Here is a 27,619-nt window from a genome sequence, read left to right as displayed (position 1 = left end):
ATGGTGAAAGCCCACCTCTACTAAAACTACAAAAAATAGCCAGGTGTAGTGGCACACACATGTGATCCTAGCTACACAGGAGCCTGTGGCAGGAGAATTGCTTGAACCTAGGAAGCAGAGGTTGCAGTGAGCTGATACCGTACCACTGCACTCCAACCTAGAAGACAGAGCAAGACTCCATCTCAAAAAAAAAAAAAAAATTCCACCTCAACCACTTACTCCCTGGGTGATCCCTTTGGCCAAGTGATTTAACTTCTCTGTGCCACAGTTTTTTTTTTGTTTTGTTTTGTTTTTGTTTTTGTTTTTGTTTTTGTTTTGAGACGGAATCTCGCTCTGTCGCCCAGGCTGGAGTGCGGTGGCCGGATCTCTGCTCACTGCAAGCTCCGCCTCCCGGGTTCACGCCATTCTCCTGCCTCAGCCTCCCGAGTAGCTGGGACTACAGGCGCTCGCCACCTCGCCCAGCTAGTTTTTTGTATTTTTTTAGTAGAGACGGGGTTTCACCGTGTTAGCCAGGATGGTCTCGATCTCCTGACCTCGTGATCCGCCCGTCTCGGCCTCCCAAAGTGCTGGGATTACAGGCTTGAGCCACCGCGCCCGGCCTGTGCCACAGTTTTTTATCTGCAAAAAGAAACAAAGAGGCTGGCCGTGGTGGTTCACACCTATATTCCTAGCACTTTGGGAGGCTGAGGCGGGCAGATCACCTGATGTCAGGAGTTTGAGACCAGACTGGACAACATGGTGAAACCCTGTGTCTACTAAACGTACACAAATTAGCCAGGCATAGCGGCGGGCACCTGTAATCCCAGCTACTCGGGAGGCTGAGGCAGGAGAATCTTACCGTAAGCAGTATATGCGGTAGGGCCCGACACACAGTAAGCACTCAGTCCACTGCTTCACTTTACTGCGATTACTGCTTGGATGGTGCTATTACATGTCTGTTTCTCTCACTGGGTGTTCTGGGCATTTCAGTTGAGACCCGGGAGTGCAGGCTCACTGTTGATTGATCTCTAGCTTCCAAAGACCCAGCACAGTCAGGTTGCAGGGGAACTGCCTGTAGAACACTGGATGCGTAAATGAATGAAAACTCGTGTGAAGGAATGGGTTTATCCAGAGAATCTCCAGAGAAGACGACGCATAAGAAAGTCTGTCTGTGATTCAGCCCTCACAGCCTGGAGCCTCCACGGAGCCTCAAATTAGAGTCCCCCTAGTCCTGACCTCCTGTGTGGTCAGCCTCAGCCAGACACAGACCACGTGTCTAGCTTTGGGCTTCTCAGCTGAAGGAGGGCAGTGCGGGGAGGGAGGGAGAGGCTGAGGGCAAGGCATCCAAATGGACATGTAGTTGGGAAAACTAAAAACAACGTGGGTGAGATGAGAAGAGGGGCCCTTCCTTCTTTCTTGCCTAAAAGAAATTTTTGTAGCTAAGGCATAATTTACATACAATGAAAAATGCAGTGTACATTAAGTATACAGTTCAGTGAGTTTTTGGTTTGGTTTGGTTTTGAGACGGAGTCTCACTCTGTCACCCAGGCTGGAGTGCAGTGGCGTGATCTCAGCTCACTGCAGCCTCCACCCCCAGGGTTCAAGCGATTCTCGTGCCTCAGCCTCCCAAGTAGCTGGGGTTACAGGTGCCCACCACCACACCCGGCTAATTTTTGTATTTTTAGTAGAGACGGAGTTGCACCATGTTGGCCAGGCTGGTCTTGAACTCCTGACCTCAGGGGATCCACCCACCTCAGCCACCCAAAGTGCTGGGATTGCAGGTGTGAGCCACTATCCCAGCCTTTTTTGTTTGTTTGTTTGTTTGTTCGTTTGTTTTTGTTTTTAATTGAGCCAGAGCCTCCCTCTGTCAGCCAGGCTGGAGTGCAGTGACCTGATCTTGGCTCACTGCAACCTCCACCTCCTGGGTTCAAGCAATTCTACTGCCTCAGCCTTCTGTGTGCTGGGATTACAGGTGCATGCCACCACACCTGGCTAAGTTTTGTATCTTTAGTAGAGACGAGGTTTTACCATGTTGGCCAGACTGGTCTCAAACTCCTGACCTCAAGTGATCCATTCGCCTTGACCTCCCAAAGTGCTGGGATTACAGGCACGAGCCACTGCACGTGGCCTCAATGAGTTTGACCAATGAAGTCACCCATGTAACCATCATTACCACAATCAGGATAGAGAATATCCCCTTCTGCCTTGGGCGTAGCATGCTAAAAAAAAAAAAAAAAAAAAAAAAAAAGAGAGAGAAAAGAAAAAAAAAGTATAAAGATTTTAGAAAGATAGAGAACATTCCCATCACCCATTTGTTTAGCACCCTCTGAGCAGCAGGTGCCCTCATGCTTCTTTCCCGTCAGCCCCCAGCCCCCAAGGCTGGTGCCCCTGGGTGCGGATGGAATTATACACGATGTGCCTGGCTGCTTTTGCTCTGCTTAAGTCTGTGGAATTCATCCATGCTGTCGTATGTATCGGTAGCTAGTTCATTGCTTTTTGTTGCCAAGTAGTATGTTGCTGTATAAAAATACCACATTTTGTTGATCCATCTGCCTGCTGATGGGCATTTGGGCTGTTGTCAGTTTAGGGCCATTATGAATCAGGCTGCCTTGAGCGTGGGTGGTTGTTAACCACCTGTTCTTTGGGGTTAAGAGGACATCGCTTCCTGTGTCGCACGAGGGATTTATGTGAGCAGGGCCACCACATGTGGTCACACATACTGCCCACAGAGGGATGCCTGGCCGGGGAATGACTGGGGCTGACATTAGCCGGGCACATGTCCCTGGGCCATGCCCAGGAGGTTGCAGCCCACAGATGCCTATTTCCGGTTTGCACAGAGGTGTCGTATCAACTGTGGGGCTTGTAGGCGAGACCAAGAAACAATCAAGGCATTGCAGTCCCACGGTGATCTGGGCGTGGTGCTCACGCATGCCTGTAATCTCAGCACTCTGGGAGGTCAAGGCAGGAGGATCACTTGAGCCCAAGAGTTCTAGACCAGCCTGGGCAACATAGTGGGACCATGTCTTTACAAAAAAAAAATTTTTTTTTGGTAGAAAAAGTTAGCCAGGCATGGTGGCAAGCACCTGTCGTCCCAGCTATGTAGGAGGCTAAGGTAGGAAGATCACTTGAGCCTGGGAGGTCGAGGCTGCAGTGAGCTGTGATTGCACCACTGCACTCCAGCCTAGGTGACAGAGCGAGACCCTGCCAAAAAAAAAAAAAAAAAGTCCTGCGGCATTGCTGTGGTGCTCTCATTTGAGAAGATCTTCAATGGCACTGGAGCCCTGGCCCTGGGGAAGTTTTTTCTGTGGCTCAGGTAGACCAGTCACTCCCCACGGCTCTTTGCCTCCAGGACTCCTGGTCTCCCCAGGAGGCAGGACGAGCTGGGGGTAGGTAGGAGCATGGGATGTGGGGTCAGGCACCTCTTGTCCCAGTGGCACTTGTCACTCGTGGGGCACCCTGGGCCAGCAGCTGCTCTGTGCCGAGTGTGTTTCCCCATCTGTCAAACGGTTTGTAAGACCCGAGGGTCACTGATTGGCTCAATGGGACACCGCTTGTGAAGTCCCAGCACAGAGCCTGGCATTCAGGAAATGGCAGGGGGTAGCAGTGAGGGGTATCAGTGGCCTCTTGGTCTGGTAACTAAAATAACTTTACTGGGCCAGAAAGCTCTCCCTGAACTTCCAGAACGAAACGTGGGCCCCACATGATACCACCTCCTGGAAAGAACGGGAAATGAAGGGCTGGGGTCCAGTGAGCTCCCCAACTTGTGTTTTCCAGACCTGTCTTCCTCGCTGGAAGTTTTGCGTGAGTGACACAGAAAACAACCTGGGCTTTGCGTTGGGCCCCATGTTTGTCAAAGCAACCTTCGCCGAGGACAGCAAGAGCATAGTAAGTGCCTCCCCCGTGGACATTGGCTGTGAGGTCACAATTGTTATGGCCCTGCGCAGACCTGTCAGTTCACACTCCAGCCCAGCCTGGGCCTTTCCTGCTCCCGGGCAAAGGGCTCTGGGACCACAGCCGCAATGCAGAGGCCCCACTTCCTCGAGCCCTGGGTGATGGGAGTCTCACAACGGCAGCTCTTCAGTGCCAGGCCCTTCATCTGCACAAGCTCACGTGAGCCTCCCAGGAGCCTGCAAGGCTGTGACAGCCATCCCCACTTCCAAGGGCTGTAAAGGACCCAGAGAGAATGTTGGCAGAGCAGCCCTGGCCCAGAGGGTGATGTTTTTCTTATTCTGTGGGTGATAGGTTTGTTCTAGACAGGCAGAGGAGTGCCATGGCAGAGCACGGTGGACACAGCCTGGCCTAAGCTCAGATCCTGGCCTCTGGCTGGGTAGCCTGGGACAGTTCTTACATCATTTGCAATATGGAGACGGGGGCATTCCTCCCACAGAGAGAGATTAAATGATATGTCACATACTGAGCACCACCACAAAATAAGGGTTCAAGCAATGGGAGCGGTCATTTTATTGTTACAATCTTGATGACAAATAGTATTCATTATGTCGATGTCATCTGCAGCCGGAGGTGAGCCAACCACGGTTCACATCCATTACAGTGACTGGCCTGTGAGCAGCTGGCGGGGTCTGAGTTGGGGTCTGCTGGCCCGTCTGCTCTTGTTGCTGCACAGCTCTGCCTTCCCCTTCTCTAGAACCTTCAACCTTCCATCTTCGAGCTCGTCTGCTCATGACATTGTCACCCCCGAGAGCACCTGTCCATCTCCAGCCTGACATGGCATTTCTGAAGCTGCTCCTTGGAACATGAGTACTCCAGATCTTAAAGCCCGATCCATCAAAAAGGAATGCTGTGGTCCAATCAGGCTGGGAGAGGCTGTGTGTTCTCCCCTCTCTGGAAGAATTGCAGTGCCTATTTCCACACTAAAGGCTCTGAAAACGCCCGTAGCAGAGACTTTTCCAACATTCCTGAAGCTCGGCCTCAGCTTACTGGAGCATGGAGCCCTGTGTGTGGAAGGCCAGTCCTGCCTTGCAGGGCGTTCACATTAGGAGCGTGGTTTGGAAGCACAGCTGTGGCTCCCCTTCTCACCCAGCCTGACACTTGGAAAATTGAGTTTAATCTCTGACCCTGCATCATTCTTCTGCACGGGGTGCTCGTTGCATTTACTTGAGACCAGTGCCCAGACCTTACTGCTGTGATGTGTATCTCCTCAGGCCACTGAGATAATCCTGGAGATCAAGAAGGCGTTTGAGGAAAGTCTGAGCACCCTGAAGTGGATGGACGAGGAAACCCGAAAATCAGCCAAGGAAAAGGTAAGGCTGGCCAGGCGCGTGGAGAGGGAGTGCTGCGGCGTCCAGCACAGATGGAGGCGGGCGGGGGAAGGGGAGGCCAGTTCTCTTTTTTTTTTTTGAGGCAGAGTTTCGTTCTTGTTGCCCAGGCTGGAGTGCTGTGACACGATCTTGGCTCACCGCCACCTCTGCCTGCCAGGTTCAAGCGATTCTTCTGCCTCAGCCTCCCAAGTAGCTGGGATTACAGGCCTGCACCACTACACCCGGTTAATTTTGTATTTTTAGTAGAGATGGGATTTCTCCATGTTGGTCAGGTTGGTCTCGAACTCCTGACCTCAGGTGATCCACCCGCCTTGGCCTCCCAAAGTGCTGGCATTACATGCGTGAGCCACCGCGCCCGGAGAGGCCAGTTCTATCCGGGAGCACAGCCTGGATGCTGTCTCGCCTTCAGGGGGTGAGCGGTCTAGGCCTAGCAGGATTCGGGGTAGGCCTCAAGCACATGATTGCATGGAGGTCTGTAGAAGACAAACCTCGCTGAGTGTACGGGGAAAAGGTGCAGGAAGATGCAGCACGTCCCGTGGGGCGGGAAGGCTCTGGCACCCTCAGTGGGGTGGGAGTCAGCAAACACTTCCTTTGGGAAAGTGACATTTAAACAGAGACCTAAGGGATAAGTGGAAGTTTGGCAAGGGGGAAACCTTTCCAGAAAAAGACATGAAAGCCCAAGGCAGGCAGGGCCTGGCTCCGGTTCCCCTTGGCCCACCAGACTGTGAGCCCAGCACCCAAGGAGCTCAGGCTGGCCTGGTCGGTGTTGCCAGGCACTCACTTCCTCTATCTGTCCTGTCCAGGCCGATGCCATCTACAACATGATAGGATACCCCAACTTCATCATGGACCCCAAGGAGCTGGACAAAGTGTTTAATGATGTGAGTAACTGCTGTCCTGCCCCCTCGCGTTCCCAAATGCCGCCTCGGAAAAGGGCCGAGGCAGGGCTGGGTGCAGACGGGGTGCTGGAGGCAGCATGCTTGTCAGAGCACAGAGGGGTGATGTGGTGTGGGGTTTGGGGATGGGTCAGGCATGAGGAAACCTCTTCTTCTTCTTAATTTGGCTCCTGGGTCAGCTGAAGGCCCTGCCTCCCCGTAGCCACCATCAATCAGGCAGTGCCCACCGGTCAGTACGGAACCCGTGCTGTGTGCCCCCTGGAAGTGGTCAGCTCCATTTAATGTGTAGGAATAATGGAGGAAACAGACCCCAGAAGGTGCAGGGAGAATTGGTGGCCCTCGGACATCGGGGTGGGATATGAAGTGGAAAAACCCTCACACCACCTCCTCCCTCCCTGGTCGTGCTTCCAGTTGCCTCCTATCCCCATGGTCCTCCCCCACCTCCCCAGAAACCCGGGCCTCTGATTTTGACTTTGAAATGCTAATGGGAAGGAAGCATCATAAACCCAGGTGCATTTTCCAGCTTGGTTTGGGCAGCAGAAGTGGTGGATACATCTCTGCTTGTTAGAACTTTTGACAAATCACTCTGTTAGGCGGATTGTGCTTCTGCCTTAAATTATGAAGTTTTATATCTTCTTGTGATTGAAATACGTGAATTCAGGCATTAAAAAAAAATTTTTTTTTGAGACAGGGTCTCATTCTATCACCCGGACTGTAGTGTAGTGGTGCTATCTCAGCTCACTGCAACCTCAGCCTCCCAGGCTCAAGTGATTCTCCTGCCTCAGGCTCCCGAGTCGCTGGGATTACAGGCGCGTGCCACCACCACCTGGCTGATTTTTGTAATTTTAGTAGAGACAGAGGGTTTCACCTTGGTGGCCAGGCTGGTCTTGAACTCCTGACCTCAAATGATCCGCCCGCCTCGGCCTCCCAAAGTGCTGGGATTACAGGCGTGAGCCACCGTGCCCAGCCTGAATCCAGGCGTTTAAAAATCTAATAACCTCTCATCATGGTTATATTTAGAACCTAAGACTATAAAAACTCCTGCTGAGATCATGAGACTCATTCTGCAGTCTTTTCCTTGAGAATCATTTAAGATGCTCCAGGGTATCATGATGCAGAATCCTTGGGCCTCTGGAGGCATCCTGGGCAGAGCCCAGGATCCATGTCGTGTCCCTGAGGCTCCAGCGTTTTACCAGAGCCAGGGAAAATTTTGCACCTGGCAAGAGCTGAGCCAGGCACAGTGACTCATGCTTGTAATGCCAACACTTTGGGTGGCCCAGGAGGGGGGATCACTTGAGCTCAGGAGTTTAAGACCAGCCTGGACAACATAGTGAGACCTCATCTCTATAAAAAATAAAAAATTAGCTGGGCATGTTGGCATGTGCCTATAGTCCCAGCTACATGGGAGGCTGAGATGGGAAGATCGCTTATGCTCAAGAAGTCAAGGCTGCAGCAAGCTGTGATTGCACCACTGCACTCCTGTGTGGGCGACAGAGCAAGACCCTGTCTCAAAAAACAGAATAAAAGCTACAAGGCTGGGCCGAGTAGTGAAAAGGGTGTACAGTCATGCCCTTGACATTTCAGATAGATTTCTACTTTACTTATGAGATCTAGTATGGTAGCTACTAGCCACAGGTAGCTATTTAAATAATTAAAACTTAAATTAGTTTCAATTAAATTTAAAAGCCACACTCACCACATTTGAAATGCTTAGTAGCGGCCGGGCGTGGTGGCTCACGCCTGTAATCCCAGCACTTTGGGAGGCCAAGGTGGGCAGATCACCTGAGGTCAGGAGTTTGAAACCAGCCTGGCCAACATGGTGAAACCCCGTCTTTACCAAAAATACAAAAATTAGCCGAGCGTGGTGACACGCGCCTGTAATCCCAGCTACTCAGGGAGGCTGGGGCACAAAAATCACTTAAACCAGGAGGTGGAGGTTGCAGTGAGCCAAGATCATGCCATTGCACTCCAGCCTGGACGATGCAACAAGACTCCGTCTCAAAAAAAAAAAAAAAAAAAAAAGGCTTAGTTGTCTGCCATACTGGACAGCGCAGGCGTAGAGCGTAGGACATCCATCATCGCAGGAGGTTCTATTAGACAACATGGGAGATATTTCTTACCTGGGCCCAGGTGCTGCTGTAGGGACATCCTGCAACAGTGTCATTCCATCTAGTGTCCCAGGGTGAAGGCCAAGAGAAGAACTGACCCTGTAGCCCCAAACCCTGCATCCCAGTCTCCAGCCTGCAGATTAATCCCCTAACCATGGCAGCCCTTGGCTTCCTGTCTTGGAAGATGCCTGTCACCGAGGGCACACCGTGATTGTGACTCCGCTTCCTCTTTTCCAGTACACCGCAGTTCCAGACCTCTACTTTGAGAACGCCATGCGGTTTTTCAACTTCTCATGGAGAGTCACTGCCGACCAGCTCAGGAAAGCCCCCAACAGAGATCAGTGAGTTCCCCCAGGCCCTGCCGGGAAGGTGCCAGCTCCCCGCCTGTGGGCAAGCCTTGGGACGAACTGGCTTTCATTGCACCCTTACCGTGCACCCAATCAGCTATCATGAGAGCCGTCTGAAGAGTGGATGCCCTTGTTATCCCACTTTTCAGAGGAAGAAACCAAGGACAAAAGAAGTGTGGCCCAGCTAGGAGCGGGGGTGGGCTTGAGTCTGCCCAGCCTGTGGGCAGGGTGAGCCCGGCCTCTGGAGTGGAGCTGATCTGGCACCGTGTCCCCACTCCACTGCTTTGGGATTTGGAGCCTGTCTTTCATTATCTGCAGAATAGGATGGGAGGAGCTGGCTCTTGGGTCCTCTTAGCAGTCAAATGGGAGGAACTCTGGGGAGCGCCAGACCCCAAGGAGACCCCGGCAAAAGCAGCTTTCCCATAGTTCCTCACTAGCACGAGTGGTGGGGTCTCAGGACAGGGTGCCCACAGAGGCCTGGGGAAGGTTCTGGATGGGCCTGACAGCTGTGTTTCCCAAAGCTCACTGCACATCAGAGTCCTCTGGGGAACTTTTTCAAAGATACAGCCTCCTGGCCGGACGTGGTGGCTCATGCCTGTAATCCCAACACTTTGGGAGGCCAAGGCAGGTGGATCACCCGAACCCAGGAGTTTGAGACCAACCATGGTCAACGTGGCGAAACCCTGTCTCTACTAAAAATACAAAAAATTAACCAGGTGTGTGGCGCATACCTGTAGTCCCAGCTACTCAGGAGTGAGTAGCTGAGGCATGAGAATCACTTGAACCCGGGAGGCGGAGGTTACAGTAAGCCAAGATCGTGCCACTGCACTCCAGTCTGGGTGACAGAGCAAGACTCCATCTCAAAAAAATACAGCTTCCTGACGTTAAATCAGGATAACCTAGAATGAGACCTGGTCTTTGTCCTTTTTTTTAGTGTCTCTTCAGGCCAAGCACAGTAGCTCACGCCTGCAATCCCAGCACTTTGGGAGGCCAAGGTGGGCAGATCGCTTGAGCCTAAGACTTCAAGACCAGGTTGGGTGACAGAGGGAGACGTGGTCTCTACAAAAAATTTTAAAAATTAGCTGGGCATGGTGGCACGAACCTGTAGTCCCAGCTACTGGGGAGGCAGAGGTGGGAGGATCACTTGAGCCCAGGAGGTCGAGGCTGCAGTGAGCCAAGATCATGCTACTGTACTCCAGCGAGACCCTGCCTGGGGGAAAAAAAAAAAATTGTCTCCTCAAAAACATTAAATGTAGTCAGCCCAGTTCTAGTCTTCAGTCCAAGTTCCTTCCATTTCTGAGTGCAAACATTTGGGATAAATCTTAGGGAAGGGTGCAATCAACTTCTCTTTGCCTCTGGTGCCCCCTGGTGGACTCTACGGGTTCAAACATCTCTATTTCCTTCATTTCCAGCCTCCAACCAGGGCACCCCCAATGTACAAGAAGGTGGGCTTGGCCGGGCGCGGTGGCTCAAGCCTGTAATCCCAGCACTTTGGGAGGCCGAGACGGGCGGATCACAAGGTCAGGAGATCGATACCATCCTGGCTAACACGGTGAAACCCCGTCTCTACTAAAAAATACAAAAAACTAGCCAGGCGCGGTGGCGGGCGCCTGTAGTCCCAGCTACTCGGGAGGCTGAGGCAGGAGAATGGCGTGAACCCGGGAGGCGGAGCTTGCAGTGAGCTGAGATCCAGCCACTGCACTCCAGCCTGGGCGACAGAGCCAGACTCCGTCTCAAAAAAAAAAAAAAAAAAACCAAAGAAGGTGGGCTTTTACCTTCAGAACATGACATAGGCTCTGTTGCCAATTTATCTGAAGTATTTTAACTTAGCTTGAATTTCTGTATTTAAATGTCCTTGCCTACCCATTGAAGTATTTGTGGTTATCTGAATGTAAATACGATATTTTAAATTCCTCCATTTGGCCAGATACGCGGCTCACACCTGTAATTCGAATGCCTTAAGAGACCAAGGTGGGAAGATCTCTTGAGCCCAGGAATTTGAGACCAGCCTGGGCAACATGGCGAAACCCCACCTCTACAAAAAATTTAAAACATTAGCTGGACGTGGTAGCATGCGCTTGAGCCCAGGAGGCTGAGGTTACAGTGAGCTACGGTTGTACCACTGCACTCCAGCCTGGGCTACAGAGCAAGACCCTGGCTCTAAAATAAATAAATACATAAATAAAGTTCTCAGCCAGGCACGGTGGCTTACACCAGTAATCCCAGTACTTTGGTAGGCCAAGGCGGGTGGATCACCTGAGGTCAGGAGTTCAAGACCAATCTGGCCAACATGGTGAAATCCTATCTCTAATAAAAATACAAAAATTAGCCAGGTGTGGTGGCACACACCTGTAATCCTACCTACTTGGGAGCCTGAGGCAAGAGAATCGTTTGAACCTGGGAGGCAGAGGTTGTAGTGAATAGAGATTGCACCACTGCACTCCACCCTGGGCAACAGAGTGAGACCCCATCCCAAAATAAATAAAGTTCTCAGTACCTTTTCATGGCTGTGGGGCTCACCTGGAGGAAGCAGAGTGACTGTCTAGGCTCTTAGGGGAAATGTGGTATCCATCTCACTGCACTCCTTACTCACCCTTCCCCTCTGCACCAGAGAAGTCATTGAAATGCCAAATACCTCATGACTATATCCCATTACTTTCAGAACCTTTTTTGGTCTCAGGATCCTTCTACACTCTTAAAAAAATTATTGCCGGGCATGGTGGCTCATGTCTGTAATCCCAGCACTTTGGGAGGTCAAGGCAGGTGGATTACCTGAGGTCGGGAGTTCAAGACCAGCCTGACCAACATGGAGAAACCCTGTCTCTACTAAAAATACAAAATTACCCAGGTGTGGTAGCACATTCCTGTAATCCCAGTTACTCAGGAGGCTGAAACAGGAGAATCGCTTGAACCCGGGAGGCGGAGGTTGTGGTGAGCCAAGATGGCACCATTGCCACCACGCCCGGCCCTGATTGTTATTAAAATTTTATGGAAAATAACTATTTTCAAAAAATTAATGACAAGAGAGGTATCATTTTACTTTTTGCAAATTTCTTTATGTCTGGCTTAATCAAAGACAACTAGATTCTCATGTCTGATTCCACAGTCAGTCTGTTACCATATGTTGTTTTGATATATAGAAAGAATTCTTGGCCAGGCGCAGTGACTCATGCCTGTAATCCCAACACTTTGGGAGGCCGAGGTGGGTGGATCACGAGGTCAGGAGTTGAAGACCAGCATGACCAAGATGGTGAAACCCCACCTCTACTAAAAATACAAAAAATTAGCCGGGCGTGGTGGCAGGCGCCTATAGTCCCAGCTACTCAGGAGTCTGAAGCAGAGAATTGCTTGAACCTGGGAGGCAGAGGTTGCAGTGAGCCGAGATCGCGCCACTGCACTCTAGCTGCACTCCAGCCTGGGTGACAGAACAAGACTTTGTTTCAAAAAAAAAACAAAAAAAAGAATTCTTGCCTCACATAGGAATTGAGTGTGAGGCAAGGGAAAGGGAGGGATGAGGGATATTTTAATAGTCTTTTCTGGTACTTGTGTACATTCTACTGATACTACACCAAAACTTAAAAAGTGATAATTTTTTAAAGGTTAATTGCGGCTGGGCGCGGTGGCTCAAGCCTGTAATCCCAGCACTTTGGGAGGCCGAGACGGGCAGATCACGAGGTCAGGAGATTGAGACCATCCTGGCGAACACGGTGAAACCCCATCTCTACTAAAAAATACAAAAAAACTAGCCGGGCGAGGTGGCGGGCGCCTGTAGTCCCAGCTACTCGGGAGGCTGAGGCAAGAGAATGGCGTGAACCCGGGAGGCGGGGCTTGCAGTGAGCCGAGATCCGGTCGCTGCACTCCAGCCTGGGCAACAGAGCGAGACTCCGTCTCAAAAAAAATAAATAAAAAGAAAAGGTTAATTGCAATATGGAATCTGAAACCATATCCATGAACTTTTTTTTTTCTTTTTTCTTATTTTCACTTTATCACGCAGGCTAGAGTGTGTAATCTCAGCTCACGACAGCCTCAACCTTCCCAGGCTCAGGTGATCCTCCTGCCTCAGCCCCCTGAGTAGCTGGGATTACAGGTGCGCACCACCACATCTGGCTAATTTTTGTATTTTTTGTAGAGACAGGTTTCACCATGTCACCCAGGCTGGAATTTTTGTAATTTTTTGTAGAGATAGAGTTTCACCATGTTGCCCAGGCTGGTCTCGAACTCCTGGGCTCAAGCAATCTTCCCTCCTCAGCCTCCCAAAGTGCTAGGATTACAGGCATGAGCCACCATGCCCAACCTTCATGAACTTTTCATACTCTGTTACACTAAATTCCATTGGTCTGTCCTGTACTTTTACCCAGGTGTGATTTTGTAACATGCATTAGTCATGTGGAAAACAATGGTTCACTGAGTTTTACAGATCTTCCAAATGGTGATACTTTCACTATACAATAACAAAAAAAATCCACATTTGTTAATATCACTGCTGACTTCGTGAGCAAAGCCTTTAATTATTATTGGTAAGGTGTCAAACTTGTGGTGGCCAATATAAGTTTTTCAAAATTTTAATTTTTGCCTGAAACTTCAACATTTTTAAAAAATCTCGGCCGGGCGCGGTGGCACAAGCCTGTAATCCCAGCACTTTGGGAGGCCGAGACGGGTGGATCACGAGGTCAGGAGATCGAGACCATCCTGGCTAACACGGTGAAACCCCGTCTCTACTAAAAAAAATACAAAAAAAATTAGCCGGGCGAGGTGGCAGGTGCCTGTAGTCCCAGCTACTAGGGAGGCTGGGGCAGGAGAATAGCATGAACCCGGGAGGCGGAGCTTGCAGTGAGCCGAGATCGCGCCACTGCACTCCAGCCTGGGCGACAGAGCGAGACTCCGTCTCAAAAAAAAAAAAAAAAAAAAAAAAAATCTCCTATTTTTATCATTAGTAACAGATGGCTTGAGTTGTTTTCCTTGAGGTGATAAGCTCACTTTATTCGTTTTAAAGAAAATGTCTGCCAGATATCCAAGTCTGAAATTCCATAGTTTACCAGTCACCCTGAAAGTACCAACAGGGTTCCATGAAAAAAGCAGAATGCTTTGTATGTGGATTTCCCACTGGTCACATGGAATATGAAAACGTCTTCTGCCAGGTGCGGTGGCTCACACCTGCAATCCCAGCACTTCAGGAGGCCGAGGCAGGAGGATCGCTTGAGGAGTTCAAAACCAGCCTGGGCAACACAGCAAGACTCCGCCTCTATAACATTTAAAAAAAAAAAAAATTAAGCATAGTCACGAGTGCCTGTAGTCCCAGCTACCTGAGAGGCTGCAGTGGGAGGACAGCTTGAGTCCAGGAGTTCGAGGCTATAATGAGCCATGATCATGCCACTGCACTCTAACCTGGGTGTCACAACAAGATCTGGTCGCTTTGAAAAAAAAAAAAGAAGTCTTGTATTCAGGGGTTGAGATGTAATGAAATTAATCATTATGACCGGGTGCAGTGGCTCACGCCTGTAATCCCAACACTTTGGGAGGCCAAGGTGGGCGGGTTACTTGATGCCAGGAGTTCAGCCTGAACAACATGACGAAAACCTGTCTCTGCTAAAAATACAAAAAAATTAACCATGGGTGGTGGTGCACACCTGTAATCCCAGCTAAGGCAGGAGAATCACTTGAACCTGGGAGATGTAGGTTGCAATGAGCTGAGGTCACACCACTGCACTCCAGCGTGGGTGACAGAGTGAGATTCTGCCTCAAAATAAATAAATAGAAAGGAAAGAAAGGAAGGAAGGGAGGGAGAGAGGGAAAGCAAGCAAACTACTTCATCAAGGATGTTCTAAGTGAAAATGGCTAATTGGCTTTTTATTTTGGCTGTGAGCCCATGCTAATGAGGAACTCGGGGCTCAGTGACCACCAGAACTTCCTTGATTCATGTCAGGCTCCAGCAGTTTTACCTACTGTTGCTTTTGTACCATCCATGCAAGTGACACAATGGAAAAGGGAAATCACATCTTAATATTATGAAAATAGTTTTGATTTCAGCCGGGTGCAGTGCCTCACACCTGTAATCCCAGCACTTTGGGAGGCCAAGGCGGGCGGATCACCTGAGTTTGCCAATGCAGTGAAACCCCATCTCTACTAAAAATACAAAAATTAGTCAGACGTGGTGGTGGGGGCCTGTAATCTCAGCTACTTGGGAGGCTGAGGCAGGAGAATCGCTTGAACCCAGGAGGCGGAGGTTGCAGTAAGCCAAGATCATGCCACTGCACTCCAGCCTGGGTGACAAGAGCAAAACTCTGTCTCAAAAAATAAATAAATAAGATAGTTTTGATTTCATAGATCCCCTAAAAGGGTCTTGAGGACCCTCCCCGCCAGGTGTCTACAGACCACACTTTGAAAACTGCTAATAGATACTCTTCAAGCCTAGACAATGGTGACTTTTCAAAATCTTTTTCTTTTCTTTTCTTTTTTTCTTTTTTTTTCTTTTTCTTTTTTTCTTGAGACAGTCTCGCTCTGTCATCCAGGTTGGAGTACAGTGGCGCAATCGCAACTGACTGCAACCTCCACCTCCCAGGTTTAAGCGATTCTCATGCCTCAGCCACCCACGTAGCTGGGATTACAAGTGTGCGCCATCACACCTTGTTAATTTTTTTGTATTTTTAGTAGAGACGGGGTTTTGCCATGTTGGCCAGGCTAGTCCTGAACTCCTGGCCTCAAGTGATCCACCCACCTCAGCCTCCCAAAGTCCTGGGATTACAAGCATGAGCCACTGTGCACTGACATTTCAAAATCTAATGGCCCTTCCTGCTCTTTGTAAGAACCTCAGTATTCCACCGTGTGATGTGACATCATTAATTAACTGATTTATTTATAGACAGGTGTTTTCTAGTTTTCTCCTAAAAAACAGTCCTGCACCCGGGCACAATGGCTCACGCCCATAATCCCAGCACTTTGGGAGTCCGAGGCAGGAGGATGGCTTGAGGCTCAGAAGTTGAGGCTGCAGTCAGCCATGATCACACAACTGCCCTCCAGCCTAGGTGACAGAACTAGACCCTGTCTCAAAACAAACAGTCCTTCTGTAGATGTCCTTGTACTTGTGTGCACTTGGGCCTGGGGTCAAGGAGAGTCTGCATTTTTAATGCCCTTGATCCCCATCCCTAAGCAGTGCTCCACGCAGGCTGTCCCCATCTGCCTCCCACCCTGTGCTGAGGCCTCCCACGTGTGTGTTGCTTGTAGGTGGAGCATGACCCCGCCCATGGTGAACGCCTACTACTCGCCCACCAAGAATGAGATTGTGTTTCCGGCCGGGATCCTACAGGCACCATTCTACACGCGTTCCTCACCCAAGTAGGCTGCCTCTGGGGCCCCACCCCAATTCTTTTCCCCAACCCTCAGTGAACCCCCAGCCCAGTCCCATGGCCCATATGACCAAGCCAGTCTCACCATGTGATCTCTGCCCCAGTGGTCCAGGTGGCTTGGGCGGTCAGAGATGTTGCAGAGGAAGCAACATCCTCACCCACTTTCCTTCCCTCCAGTGAGATCTGGAAGCCCTGCACAGTGGGTATTGGGAGCATCTCATGGAATTAAGAGCCCTACCTAAGGGAAGCGCCCCCCTGACAATGTTATAGCACAGTCAGAGCTGGGGAGTGGGGAGGGTTAAGGCTGCTGTCTCCGTTTGAATCCCATGTCTGCTATTTGATGACTGTGTGGCCCTTGGGCAAAGCAATTGACCCATTCCCAGCCTTGGTCTACTCATGAATAGAGCTGGTCAGTGGTGACCATGGCTAACTCTTTTGCAATGACTGAAGAGGACAGTTCGGTCTGTAGAGCATCTAGCACAGTGCGTGGTGCCCAGTGGGCACAGCCGACCACACAGACTGTGCCCAGCCTCTGTCTGGCTTCAGGGGCCTCGCTGGAGACTCAGGCCATGACCACACCCTTATCCACACAGAGCCCTGTGGAATTTTGTTATGTCTCCAAGCCCAGGAACTGAGGTTCCCATACCTGGGCAAGAGGGAGAGGCCCTCCTGTCAAAGCATCACCTCCATCTTTGTGTCCTTCCCTCCAGGGCCTTAAACTTTGGTGGCATCGGTGTCGTCGTGGGCCATGAACTGACTCATGCTTTTGATGATCAAGGTACGACTTCCAGCTGGGCACGATGGCTCATGCCTGTAATGTCAGTGCTTTTAGAGGAGAATTGCTTGAGGGTAGGAGTTTGAGACCAGCCTGGGCAACATAGCAGGACCTCCATCTCTACTAAAAAAAAAATTAGGGTGGGCATGGTGGCTTATGCCTGTAATCCCAGAGCTGTGGGAGGCCAAGGCAGGCAGATCACCTGAAGTCAGGAGTTTGAGACCAGCCTGGCCAACATGGCGAAACCCTGTCTCTACTAAAAATACAAAAATTACCTGGGCATGGTGGCTGGTGCCTGTAATCCCAGCTACTCAGGAGGCTGAGGCAGGAGAATCATTTGAATCTGGGAGGCAGAGGTTGCAGTGAGCTGAGATTGTGCCATTGCACTCCAGCCTGGGTGACAGAGCGAGACTCCCTCTCAATAAAATAAAATAAAATGTATCTACTAAGAAAGTAAAAATTTAGCCAGGCGTGGTGGCAAAATTTTAATAGTCCTAGCTACTTGGGAGGCTGAGGTAGGAGGCTCACTTGAGCCCAGGAGTTTGAGGCTACAGTGAACTATGATTATGATCACACCACTGCCTGGTACAGGTTCCTTGGGCCTCTTCAGACTGGGCCAGTCGTCTTCCAGGCCCCACTGCCTCTGCTTTCTGTACCCTTCACTTCTTTTTTATTTTATTTATTTATTATTATTGTTTTTTTGAGATGGAGTCTCTCTTTGTCGCCCAGGCTGGAGTGCAGTGGTGTGATCTCGGCTCACTGCAACCTCCGCCTCCCGGGTTCTCACCATTCTTCTGCCTCAGCCTCCCGAGTAGCTGGGACTACAGGTGCCCGCCACCTCGCCCAGCTAATTTATGTATTTTTAGTAGAGACGGGGTTTCACTGTGTTAGCCAGGATGGTCTCCATCTCCTGACCTCGTGATCTGCCCGTCTTGGCCTCCCAAAGTGCTGGGATTACAGGCTCTGCACCCTTCACTTCTAAGGTGTTAGCTTTGGAGACAGAAGGATCTGGGTTCAAATCCTTGCTCTGCCACCTGCCGATTATATGAAGTTTAGCAGGTGCTGTCATTTCTCCAGGCCCCCACATCTTATCTGTAAAAGGAGCGTGATGGTTCCACCCTCCCGTGGTGATTGGGAGGACTGTGAAGTGTGTAGGGAGGTGCCCCGCTCGTGGAAGTTGTCTGGCACTTGGGGTTCCTATTAGGTTTAGCAGGGAGTGGACATTTCTCCACCACTCCAGAGACTTCTCCAGTCCAACTGCAATCAGGGCGTTGAAGTCAGTCCCTCCTCCCCAACTAATGTCCAAAATCCTCCTCATTGCCTCCTACCTTGGGGACTCCCAGGCAGAGATGGAAGAGGCAGAGACCTGGGTGGCCTGGGCCTGTCTTGTGATCCTAAGTCGGCTGGCTCCATCTGCCTCTTCCTAGGCATCTGTTACTCAGGGTCAGTTAGGCAGTGTTGAAAATAGGCCAGGCGCGGTGACTCACACCTGTAATCCCAGCACTTTGGGAGGCCGAGGCAGGCAGATCACTTGACGTCAGGAGTTCCAGACCAGCCTGGCCAACATGGTGAGACCCCCCGTCGCTACTAAAAAAAAAATACAGAAATCAGTTAGACATGGTGGCATGTGCCTGTAATCCTAGCTACTCCGGAGGCTGAGGCACGAGAATCACTTGAACCCAGGAGGCACAGGTTGCAGTGAGCTGAGATTGCGCCATTGTACTCCAGCCTGGGTGGCAGAGTGAGACTCTGTCTCAAAAAAAAAAAAAAAAAAAAAGGAAAAAGAAAACAAAGCAAGCCCCACTGAGCCTCAGGCCACGATGGGACTTTCCCTGGATCTCTCTCCTCCATCCTCTCCCGCCTCTGACCGGCCTCCCCATCCATGTCCCTCGGCACTCACAGGGACCTCGTCTCCCCATGCTGGCTGGAGGACGGGGGTGGACGGATGAACCACTTCTCACCAGGAGGAGGGAGGAGTAGCAGGTCCCCGCTCTGCCACTCCCTCCCTTGACATGATGCCTCCCTCTGACCCACAGGACGGGAGTATGACAAGGATGGGAACCTCCGACCGTGGTGGAAGAACTCGTCCGTGGAGGCCTTCAAGCGTCAGACCGAGTGCATGGTTGAACAGTACAGCAACTACAGCGTGAACGGGGAGCCAGTGAACGGGCGGCACACCCTGGGGGAGAACATCGCCGATAACGGGGGCCTCAAGGCGGCCTATCGGGTGAGAGCCCCGCTCCCCACACACGCCTGGGCCCAGCGCTGGCTCCATCCAGATGCCTGTCTATAGAGGATCATCACGGACAACCGGGGCAGGCGCAGCAGCCATGCGAGCTTCTGTTTCCTCTTCTGCGAAATGGGGGGTGGTGAGGACCAATCATGAGGCTGACTGTGGAGGCCCCCGCCACAAGGGCTTGGCACCAGACGGCTTTGTGCCTTCTGAGTCTGGCCTGACAGAGACACAGGACGGGGCTCGGGCTGGATCCGCCTGAAGAGCCTGCCTGTTCTCACCTTTGCAGGGGAGGCCACCACCAAGTCAGCCCCCTGTGGGTCTGGGAGGCCCCTGGGGACTAAGCAGCCAAGGCAAGGGACACTGGTCATGGAGCCAGTTCCGGGTTCAAGTCCTGGTTCTGGAGTAAGTTGCTGAACCTCCTTGAGCCTCACTTGACTTGGCTCTGATTAGCTACTACCTGCATTATTGGGTTGTTGGGAAGATAAAGCAAGATGATTTAGACACAGGCTGACCCCAGAGAGATACTCAGAGATGCTCCCCGAGTCAGATGGGAGAGGTAACAGAGGCCACGAGAGAAAAACAGTAGGTGTCTGTCAGAGAGAGGAAGACAGGGCTTCCTCCCAACCGCGGCAGTAAGAGCAGAAATCCGTAGAGCTGTCGTTTATTGAGCCGCCTTAAGTGCCAGGCTTGGAGTATTCCTAGCAGCTTTGCTGTTAGGTATTATAATCCCCGTTTTGCAGATAAGCAAACTGAGCCCAGAAATATTGGATATTAGGTTGCTTAAAGTCCACGAGTCAATGAAAGGTATTGAGAATCTACCCAGCAGGGGCTGTGTCTGAAGCTCATCCTGCTCTCAAAAAGCTTATACCCTTAGTGGAGGCTGGAAGGGGAAGAAAGGCAAATAAATACATAATAAATCTGTAAGATAGTGTCAGCTATTGATGAGGCAATGAATATAAACTGGGGCGAAGTAATAAGCAATAACGGGGTAAGAGGAATAATGGGGGGACGCTGGCCACGGCAGGCCTTCTCTGGGGTTATGACATTTGCATTGAGACCTACATGATGAGGAAGAGCCTGGGAAAAGCTGGGGAAAATGGTCTCAGCAAAAGGAAGAGCAAGTGCAGAGGCCACGAACTAGACACAAGCCTGGCACGTCCAATGATGGGAAGATGGGCGGGGCAGAGTGCAGGGAATGCAGGGACCAGACCACTCTGGGCTTGCTGGCTGTGGCTGAGGAAGGAGTTTGGGTTTTGTCCTGGTTATGATAGAGAGACACAATAGGGTTTTAAAATAGAGGAATGACATGACTCAACTTACCCTTTAAAACGGGTCAGCTGGGCTCAGTGGCTCATGCCTGTAATCCCAGCTACTTGGGAGGCTGAGGCATGAGAATCACTTAATCCCGGGAGGCAGAGGTTGCAGTGAGCCAAGATTGGGCTACTGCACTCCAGCCTGGGTAACAGAGCGAGAGACCGAGACTCTGTCTCAAAAAAATAAATAAATAAAAATAAAACAAGAGTCAGCTAGGTGCCGTGGCTCACACCTGTAATCCCAGCACTTTGGGAGGCCGAGGTAGGTGGATCGCAAGCTCAACTTCAAGACCAGCCTGGGCAACATGGTCAAACCCCGTCTCTACCAAAAATACAAAAAAATTAGCGTGGCATGGTGATGTGCATCTGTGGTTCCAGTTACTCAGGAGGCTGAGGTAGGAGGATTGCTTGAGCCTGGGAGGTGGAGGTTGCAGTGAGCCGAGATTGTACCACTGCACTCCAGCCTGGGTGACAAAGGGAGACTCTGTCTCAAAAAAATAAATAAATAAAAATAGAACAAGAGTCAGCTGGGCACCATGGCTCACACCCGTAATCCCAGCACTTTGGGAGGCCGAGGTAGGTGGATCACAAACTCGACTTCAAGACCAGCCTGGGCAACATGGTGAAACCCCGTCTCTACCAAAAATACAAAAAAATTGGCTGAGCATGGTGGTGTGCATCTGTGATTCCTCCAGGAGGCTGAGGTGGGAGGATCGCTTGAGCCTGGGGGGTGGAGGTTGCAGAGAACCAAGATTATGCCAATGCACTCCAGCCTGGGCGACAGTGACCCTGTCTCCAAAAAAAAAAAAAAAAAAACTAAAAAACAAGTCGGTATAACTACAGCCCATGGGCCAAATCTAGCTATGAGGCTGTTTTTATAGATGAAGCTTCTTGGGGGTCACAGCTGGCTCCATTTGTTTCCATGTCTGTAGCTTTTTTTTTTTTTTTTTTGAGACAGGGTCTCACTCTGTCACCCAGGCTGGAGCGCAGGGGCATGATCTCAGCTCACTGCAACCTCCGCCTTCTGGGTTCAAGTGATTCTCCTGCCTCAGCCTTCCGAGTAGCTGGGATTACAGGCATGCGCCACCGCGCCTCGGCTAATTTTTGTATTTTTAGTAGAGATGGGATTTCACCATGTTGCCCAGGCTGGTCTCAAACTCCAGACCTCAAGTGATCCACCCGCCTCGGCCTCCCAAAGTGCTGGGATTACAGGTGTGAGCCACCACGCCCGGCCATGTGGCTGACCTTACTGCTGTAGTAGCAGAATTGAGTCATTGCGATGGCGACCCTTAGCCCACAAATCCCAACGTACTCACTCTCTGGCCGTCCACAGAGAAGGGTTGCCAGCACCTGCTTCCTAAGGTTCACTGAAGTTACTTTGCCAGGAAGGGAATGGAATTGGATCAGCCTGAGTCAGAAGACTGATGAGAAAGCTGTTGTGAGGTTGTCCAGCCAGGAGACAGGGTAGAGCACTGGGAAGTGGGAGCAGAGCAGTGGTCAGTGTTTGATCTGAGAGAAAGAGAAGAATTGAAGAAGCGTTCTGGGTTTGGGGCCTGAGATGATGGATGGTGGTACCTTTGACCATGATGGGGAAGGTGTGTGTGTGTGTGCGCGCGTGCTGCCATTCTGTTTGTACCATGTTAAGTTTGAGATGCATCTTAACTGTCCAGCTGGCACAGTTAAATATACACATCAGGGAAGAGGCTGGAGCAGAAGGCGTAAATGTGAGAGCCATCAGTGCGTAGAAGGTATTTTAAGCCATAGGGCTAAATGAGTGCACATCAAGAAAAGGGCTCCCCTAGGCTGAGCCCAGGCCCAGATCCCCGGAAACTAGTACCTGCCCTGACATGGGGGAGCTCCCTGAGACCTCCATACCAGTCCCCTCCTTCACCACCTGCCATGGGAACCCCTGAGCTTTGGTTTTCTCTCCTCCCAGGCTTACCAGAACTGGGTGAAGAAGAACGGGGCTGAGCAGACGCTGCCCACCCTGGGCCTCACCAATAACCAGCTCTTCTTCCTGGGCTTTGCACAGGTGGGTCCATTAGGAAAACATGCCACACATGGTACATTCTGCCATCTTGATGTTTCAAGAGCCCAGAGAGCCGAAAGGCAAGTTCCCCACAGATTGAGGACTTCCCAAGTCACTGGACCGTGCACCGCACATGTGCCCTGTCATTAGAGAGATGCACAGAAGGGCCAGAAGTACCAGTGAAGGGATTCCTGGATCTGGTCAATGAGAGGACGAGCTGATCACTCAGGACCCTTCTGGTTCTAGGGTTCTAGAGATTTCTTAAACATAAGATGCCCAGCCAGGCACGGCAGCCCACACCTGTAATCGCAGCACTTTGGGCAGCCGAGGCAAGCAGATCACCTGAGGTCAGGAGTTTGAGACCAGCCTGGTCAACATAGTGAAACCCTGTCTCTATGAAAAAATACAAAAAAACATAGCCAGACGTGGCAGTGGCTGCCTGTAGTCCCAGCTACTCAGGAGGCTGAGGCATGAGAATCACTTGAACCCGGGAGGCAGAGGTTGCAGTGAACTAAGTTCATGCCACTGCACTCCAGCCTGGGCAACATAGCAAGACTCTCAAAAAAAAAAAAAAATGCCCCAGATCATGCCTTCACTCGGCATTCATCTGGTAGCCTTCTGCTGGCACTCAGAGCTACCAGGCCATTAGACAATTTGTTCTGCCCAGGAAACGAGAGATCTGGACTAAATCCAAGCTTTTCCAACTGGTGTTTGGACACAGTCCTTTGTTCAGATGGAATCGAATGCGGGTGCCTCAGACAGAGATGCTGCGCTGGCTGAAGGAGAACAGTTTGGAGACAACTGCGTTAGAGGCTGCTGGCATGGGGAGTGGCACACACCAGCCCTACACCAGCCCACTTTCTCTTCCTGACCCACTCAGGGGGTCCTCCTGACTCCCCGGGATCTCAGGATCAGTTTGGGGGCTCATCCCCCTGGTGGTGTTTTTCTGAGTTTTGTGTTTTTGGAGCCGGAGTCTTCCCTCAGTTGCCCAGCCTGGAGTGTGATGGCATGATCTCAGCTCACTGTAACATCAACCTCCCGGGTTCAAGTGATTCTCCTGCCTCATCCTCCCGTGTAGCTGGGATTATAGGATGCACCACCACACCCAGCTAATTTTTGTATTTCTAGCACAGCCAGGGTTTCACCATGTTTGTCAGGCTGGTCTCAAATTCCTGGCCTCAAACGATTCACCCCTCCTTGGCCTCTCAGAATGCTGGGATTATAGGCATGAGCCACCACACCCAGCCTTATTTTGTTTTTTGAGACAGGATCTCACTCGGTCACCCAGGCTGGAATGCAGTGGCACAATCTCAGCTCACTGCGGCCTTGACTTCCCCAGCTCCAGTGATCCTCCCGCCTCAGCCTCCCAGGAGCTGGGACCGTAGTGCACACCACCACGCCTGGTTAATTTTTTTTTTTTGTAGAGATGGGGTCTTGCCATGTTGCTCAAGCTGGTCATGAACTCCTGGGCTCAAGCAGCCCTCCCACCTTGGCTCCCAGAGTGCTGGGATTACAGGTGTGAGCCACTGCACCTGGCCTCCCCTGCTGTTATAATGGGGACAGTCTGGCAGCCCCAGGGCCCCACAGTGACCCTGGCCTCTCTCTCTTGTCCCTTCAAAGGTCTGGTGCTCCGTCCGCACACCTGAGAGCTCCCACGAAGGCCTCATCACCGACCCCCACAGCCCTTCTCGCTTCCGGGTCATCGGCTCCCTCTCCAATTCCAAGGAGTTCTCAGAACACTTCCACTGCTCACCTGGCTCGCCCATGAACCCGCCTCACAAATGCGAAGTCTGGTAAGGACGAAGCGGAGAGAGCCAAGACGGAGGAGGGGAAGGGGCTGAGGACGAGCCCCCCGTCCAGCCTCCAGGGCATTGCTCAGCCCGCTTGGCCACCCGGGGCTCTGCTTCCCCGCACTGGAGGGCTTTCAGCTGGAACCGAGCCCATGGTGTCGGCTCTCAACAGAACCCACCATCTGACCCCTGTGAAGAGCCGGACATCCAGGCACACACGTGCGCCACCTTCAGCGGGCATTCGGGTGTCGGGCGGGTGGCTCATCAGGCCTGGGCCCCATGCTGACAAGCGCCAGATACGCCACAAATACCACTGTGTCAAATGCTTTCAAGATATATTTTTGGGGAAACTATTTTTTAAACATTGTGGAATACACTGGAAATCTTCAGGGAAAAACGCATTTAAACACTTTTTTTTTTTAAGGAAAGAATTGGTATATTTATTATGTTCTGTTTTTCTAAATAACCTGTGGACAAGGGAAGCCCCACTGATTTACCCCCTTTCTTCCCCACTCCCTGTGGGGCTGGGCTGAGGCAGGGATCCCTCTTCCCCACTCCCTGTGGGGCTGGGCTGAGGCAGGGATCCCTGGGCCACAGAGCAAGTCTCCAAATCAGACAGCTGCCTTGGCTCTTGGGATGTGTGATTTCAGCTCCTGTCACCTCGTGCAGAGGCATGGAGACAGGTAGAGGTGTGGAGGTCAGGCAGAGGGAGGAGCCGGCTCTGGGAGGTCCCAGCTCATGGGCACTGCCCCTTCAGCTAGCCTGCCTCTGTCCCCTGAGTCCAACAGTGGGAGCCCTAGCAGGGAAGTTCTGATCCCCAAAGCCACAGCAGGGGACTGATGGCTACGGCAGAATGAGGCCAGGTCAGGACCCTCAAACATCATTTGGGCGTACCAAGCACCCTGAAGCCAGACTGCAGGAGCCCTGCAGGGTGAGACTCTATTGGAGATACACTGCTGGCCACAGGTGTCCCCTCTCGGTCCCACCTTTTCAGGCTGTCCCATGTCTATCTCAGGGGCCCATTACCTCTCTGCAGCAGTCCCCCATCCCAGCCACACCAGGGTCTGTCTGGCCAACCTCTTCCCCAGGAAAGGAGAAAAGAGAAAATAGGCCGGGTACGGTGGCTCACTCCTGTAATCCCAGCACTTTGGGAGGTCAAGGTGGGCGGATCACCTGAGGTCAGGAGTTCAAGACCAGCCTGGCCAATGTGGTGAAACCCCATCTCTACTAAAAAAAATACAAAAATAAGCTGGCTGTGGTGACAGGCACCTGTAATCCCAGTTACTCGGGAGGCTGAGGCAAGAGAATCGCTTAAACTCAGGAGGCAGAGGTTGCAGTGAGCTGAGATCGCGCCACTGCACTCCAGCCTGGGTGACAGAGGGAGACTCTGTCTCAAAAAAAGAAAGAAAAGAGAAAACAGCTCTCACCTCCCGCAGGACCCAAATCCTCTCCCTCTCTAAGCACCGTCATCCACCGCATGGCTGGGCCTGGCTCCCAGGACCAGTCCAGTCCTCTAGTGCCTTATCTGAGGCTGCAGCCACCAGTCTCCACCCCAAGGAGACAGCCCCTGCCCCTAGATGCTCCTTGGCCTCCTCAGTGCAGCCCCCAGGTGTCCTGACGGAAGCACAGGCTGTAGCCCCATTTCCCCGGTGCCTGCAGGGCTAACCCCCACGGCAGCCCAGGAGCTCTGGCCTGCAGGTCCGCGACGTGGGGCATCGGAAGACTGCAGAACTGCTGGACTTACCCTGGGTGGCAGCCCATTGTTGGCCCCTGGGTTGAATCAAGATAGTACTTGTAGCTAGATGGATGGACTCCCCTTTGAGGGATGCTTTTAGCCAGAGGACACTGCGAGAGGAAGGTTCCTCAACCCAGTCTGGCCGGTGGTGTCTGTCCCTTGCCTGAGACCACAGCTTCTCCAATAGCAGATTGACAGGCTCCACCAAGTGGAAGCACCTGGAGCGGTCTCTGCCGTCCAGTGGGGAAGCCAGGCCCCAAGACAGAGGCGGGGGCAGCACGTGCCCTCCACAGCCACCGCTTTTCCACCTCAGCAGCCCAGGCCTCCTGACCCAGCCCTGCCCGGAGAGTGGGTTCCCCTCACCCGGGAAGCTGGAATCCTCCTGCCTCAGAGGAAGCAGACAGCACAGGGACACGCCTGCCACCTCGGGGTCAGCCTCCGAGCTGGTGCAGGGTGTCGAGAGTGGATTGCAGAGGGAGGCCCTGGTCCCAGCACGCAGCAATCCTGGTAGCTCTGCAGAGGAGACAGGAACCCGAGAAGGAGCTGGGGTAGGAGGCGGCCGTAGTCTGCTTGCCACATAGAGGTGGGCTTCTCCCAGCCATGGTGTCCCCTCTGCCTCCCCTCCCCTGACCCTCCTGCCTTCCACATGGAGATGGTCCTGCAGTGTCAGCACCAGCACCGTGGGCCTGGACCCCCTGGACTGAGGCAGGTGTCCTAGGGCTGGGGGTGCAGCCCAAGGGAATGGAGACCACACTCCTGGCTCAGGTCTGCCGGGGCCGGCGGTGGGTTGGGGAAGAAGAGGGCTCAGGCCCAACAGGGGTGGAAGCCCCTGCCACTGCTACTACCCCCTCCAAAGCTTTAAGGAAGATGAAGTGAGACCCCTCCCCTTAGACCTGGGGAGCCATAGGGCTGGCTTCTCTGTGGGTGCGTGGACGTGGAGTTGGGAGCTGGGAATCTATTTTTTGTATTATGTTTTGTGCTACTGTAGTTTTGGTGTGGCACTATTGTAATGGAAATAAAGTACTTGTAAGGAGGGCCATGTGTCTGGGTGTCTGTCCTCCCAGGGTGCTGTGTGTCCTGAGGCCGGCACAGGGCTGCCCACCCTTGTTTCTCCAGGGCTGGGCGCACTTGCCCCTGTGAGCAGGGACCTTGGACCCTGACAAATGCCAGAAGGTTGCTCAGTACCTGTGCCCCCAGCCACCCTTCCTTCACCTACAATTGTGTGAGCACCCCCTGCTGGTGAGAATGATGCACATCACCACCTGGGTCCAAGAGGCCCTCCTGGTAAAAATAATTTTTCTGTTATCTTCGAGCAAGGGAGTTGCCAGGTCTCAGATGCTTGGGCAGGGCAGGAAGTAGAGAAAATCAAAGAAAGGTTCAAGGAGGGCCGGGTGCGGTGACTCTTGCATGCAATCCCAGCACTTTGGGAGGCCAAGGCAGGTGGATCACTTGAGGTCAGGAGTTTGAGACCAGACTGACCAACGTGGTGAAACCTCAGCTCTACTGAAAATACAAAAATTAGCCAGGTGTTCTGTAATCGTAGCTACTCGGGAGGTTGAGGTGAGAGAATCGCTTGAACCTGGGAGGCGGAGGTTGCAGTGAGCTGAGATCACACCACTGTACTCCAGCCTGGGCAGCAGAGCGAGACTCCATCTCAAAAAAAAAAAAAAAAAGAAAAAGCCAGGCACAGTGGCTCACGCCTGTAATCCCAGCACTTTGGGAGGCTGAGACGGGTGGATCACTTGAGTTCGGGAGTTCGAGACCAGCCTGGTGACCATGGGGAAACCCC

The 27,619-nt window shown here is 52.0% G+C and overlaps 1 protein-coding gene across 2 annotated transcripts in view; it reads left to right on the top strand.

The window, feature by feature from the left end:
- The window catches only part of ECE1 (endothelin converting enzyme 1), a 132,494-nt gene extending 105,630 nt beyond the window's left edge, over positions 1-26,864 (top strand). For both annotated transcript variants that reach the window (XM_050790779.1, XM_050790768.1), the window contains exons 11-19: positions 3,754-3,864; positions 5,142-5,240; positions 6,062-6,139; positions 8,500-8,603; positions 15,831-15,941; positions 16,663-16,730; positions 18,764-18,954; positions 22,213-22,308; positions 23,926-26,864. In XM_050790779.1, the coding sequence (XP_050646736.1) occupies positions 3,754-3,864; positions 5,142-5,240; positions 6,062-6,139; positions 8,500-8,603; positions 15,831-15,941; positions 16,663-16,730; positions 18,764-18,954; positions 22,213-22,308; positions 23,926-24,102 (1,035 nt within the window). In that variant the 3' untranslated portion in view covers positions 24,103-26,864. The remainder of the gene's footprint in view (positions 1-3,753; positions 3,865-5,141; positions 5,241-6,061; positions 6,140-8,499; positions 8,604-15,830; positions 15,942-16,662; positions 16,731-18,763; positions 18,955-22,212; positions 22,309-23,925) is intronic.
- Positions 26,865-27,619: the final 755 nt, after the last annotated feature.

The sequence above is a fragment of the Macaca thibetana genome, chromosome 1, assembly GCF_024542745.1.
Source record: "Macaca thibetana thibetana isolate TM-01 chromosome 1, ASM2454274v1, whole genome shotgun sequence".
Lineage (NCBI taxonomy): Eukaryota > Metazoa > Chordata > Mammalia > Primates > Cercopithecidae > Macaca > Macaca thibetana.
Note: the sequence above shows the minus strand (reverse complement) of the source record. Positions and strands in the feature narration are given on the sequence as shown.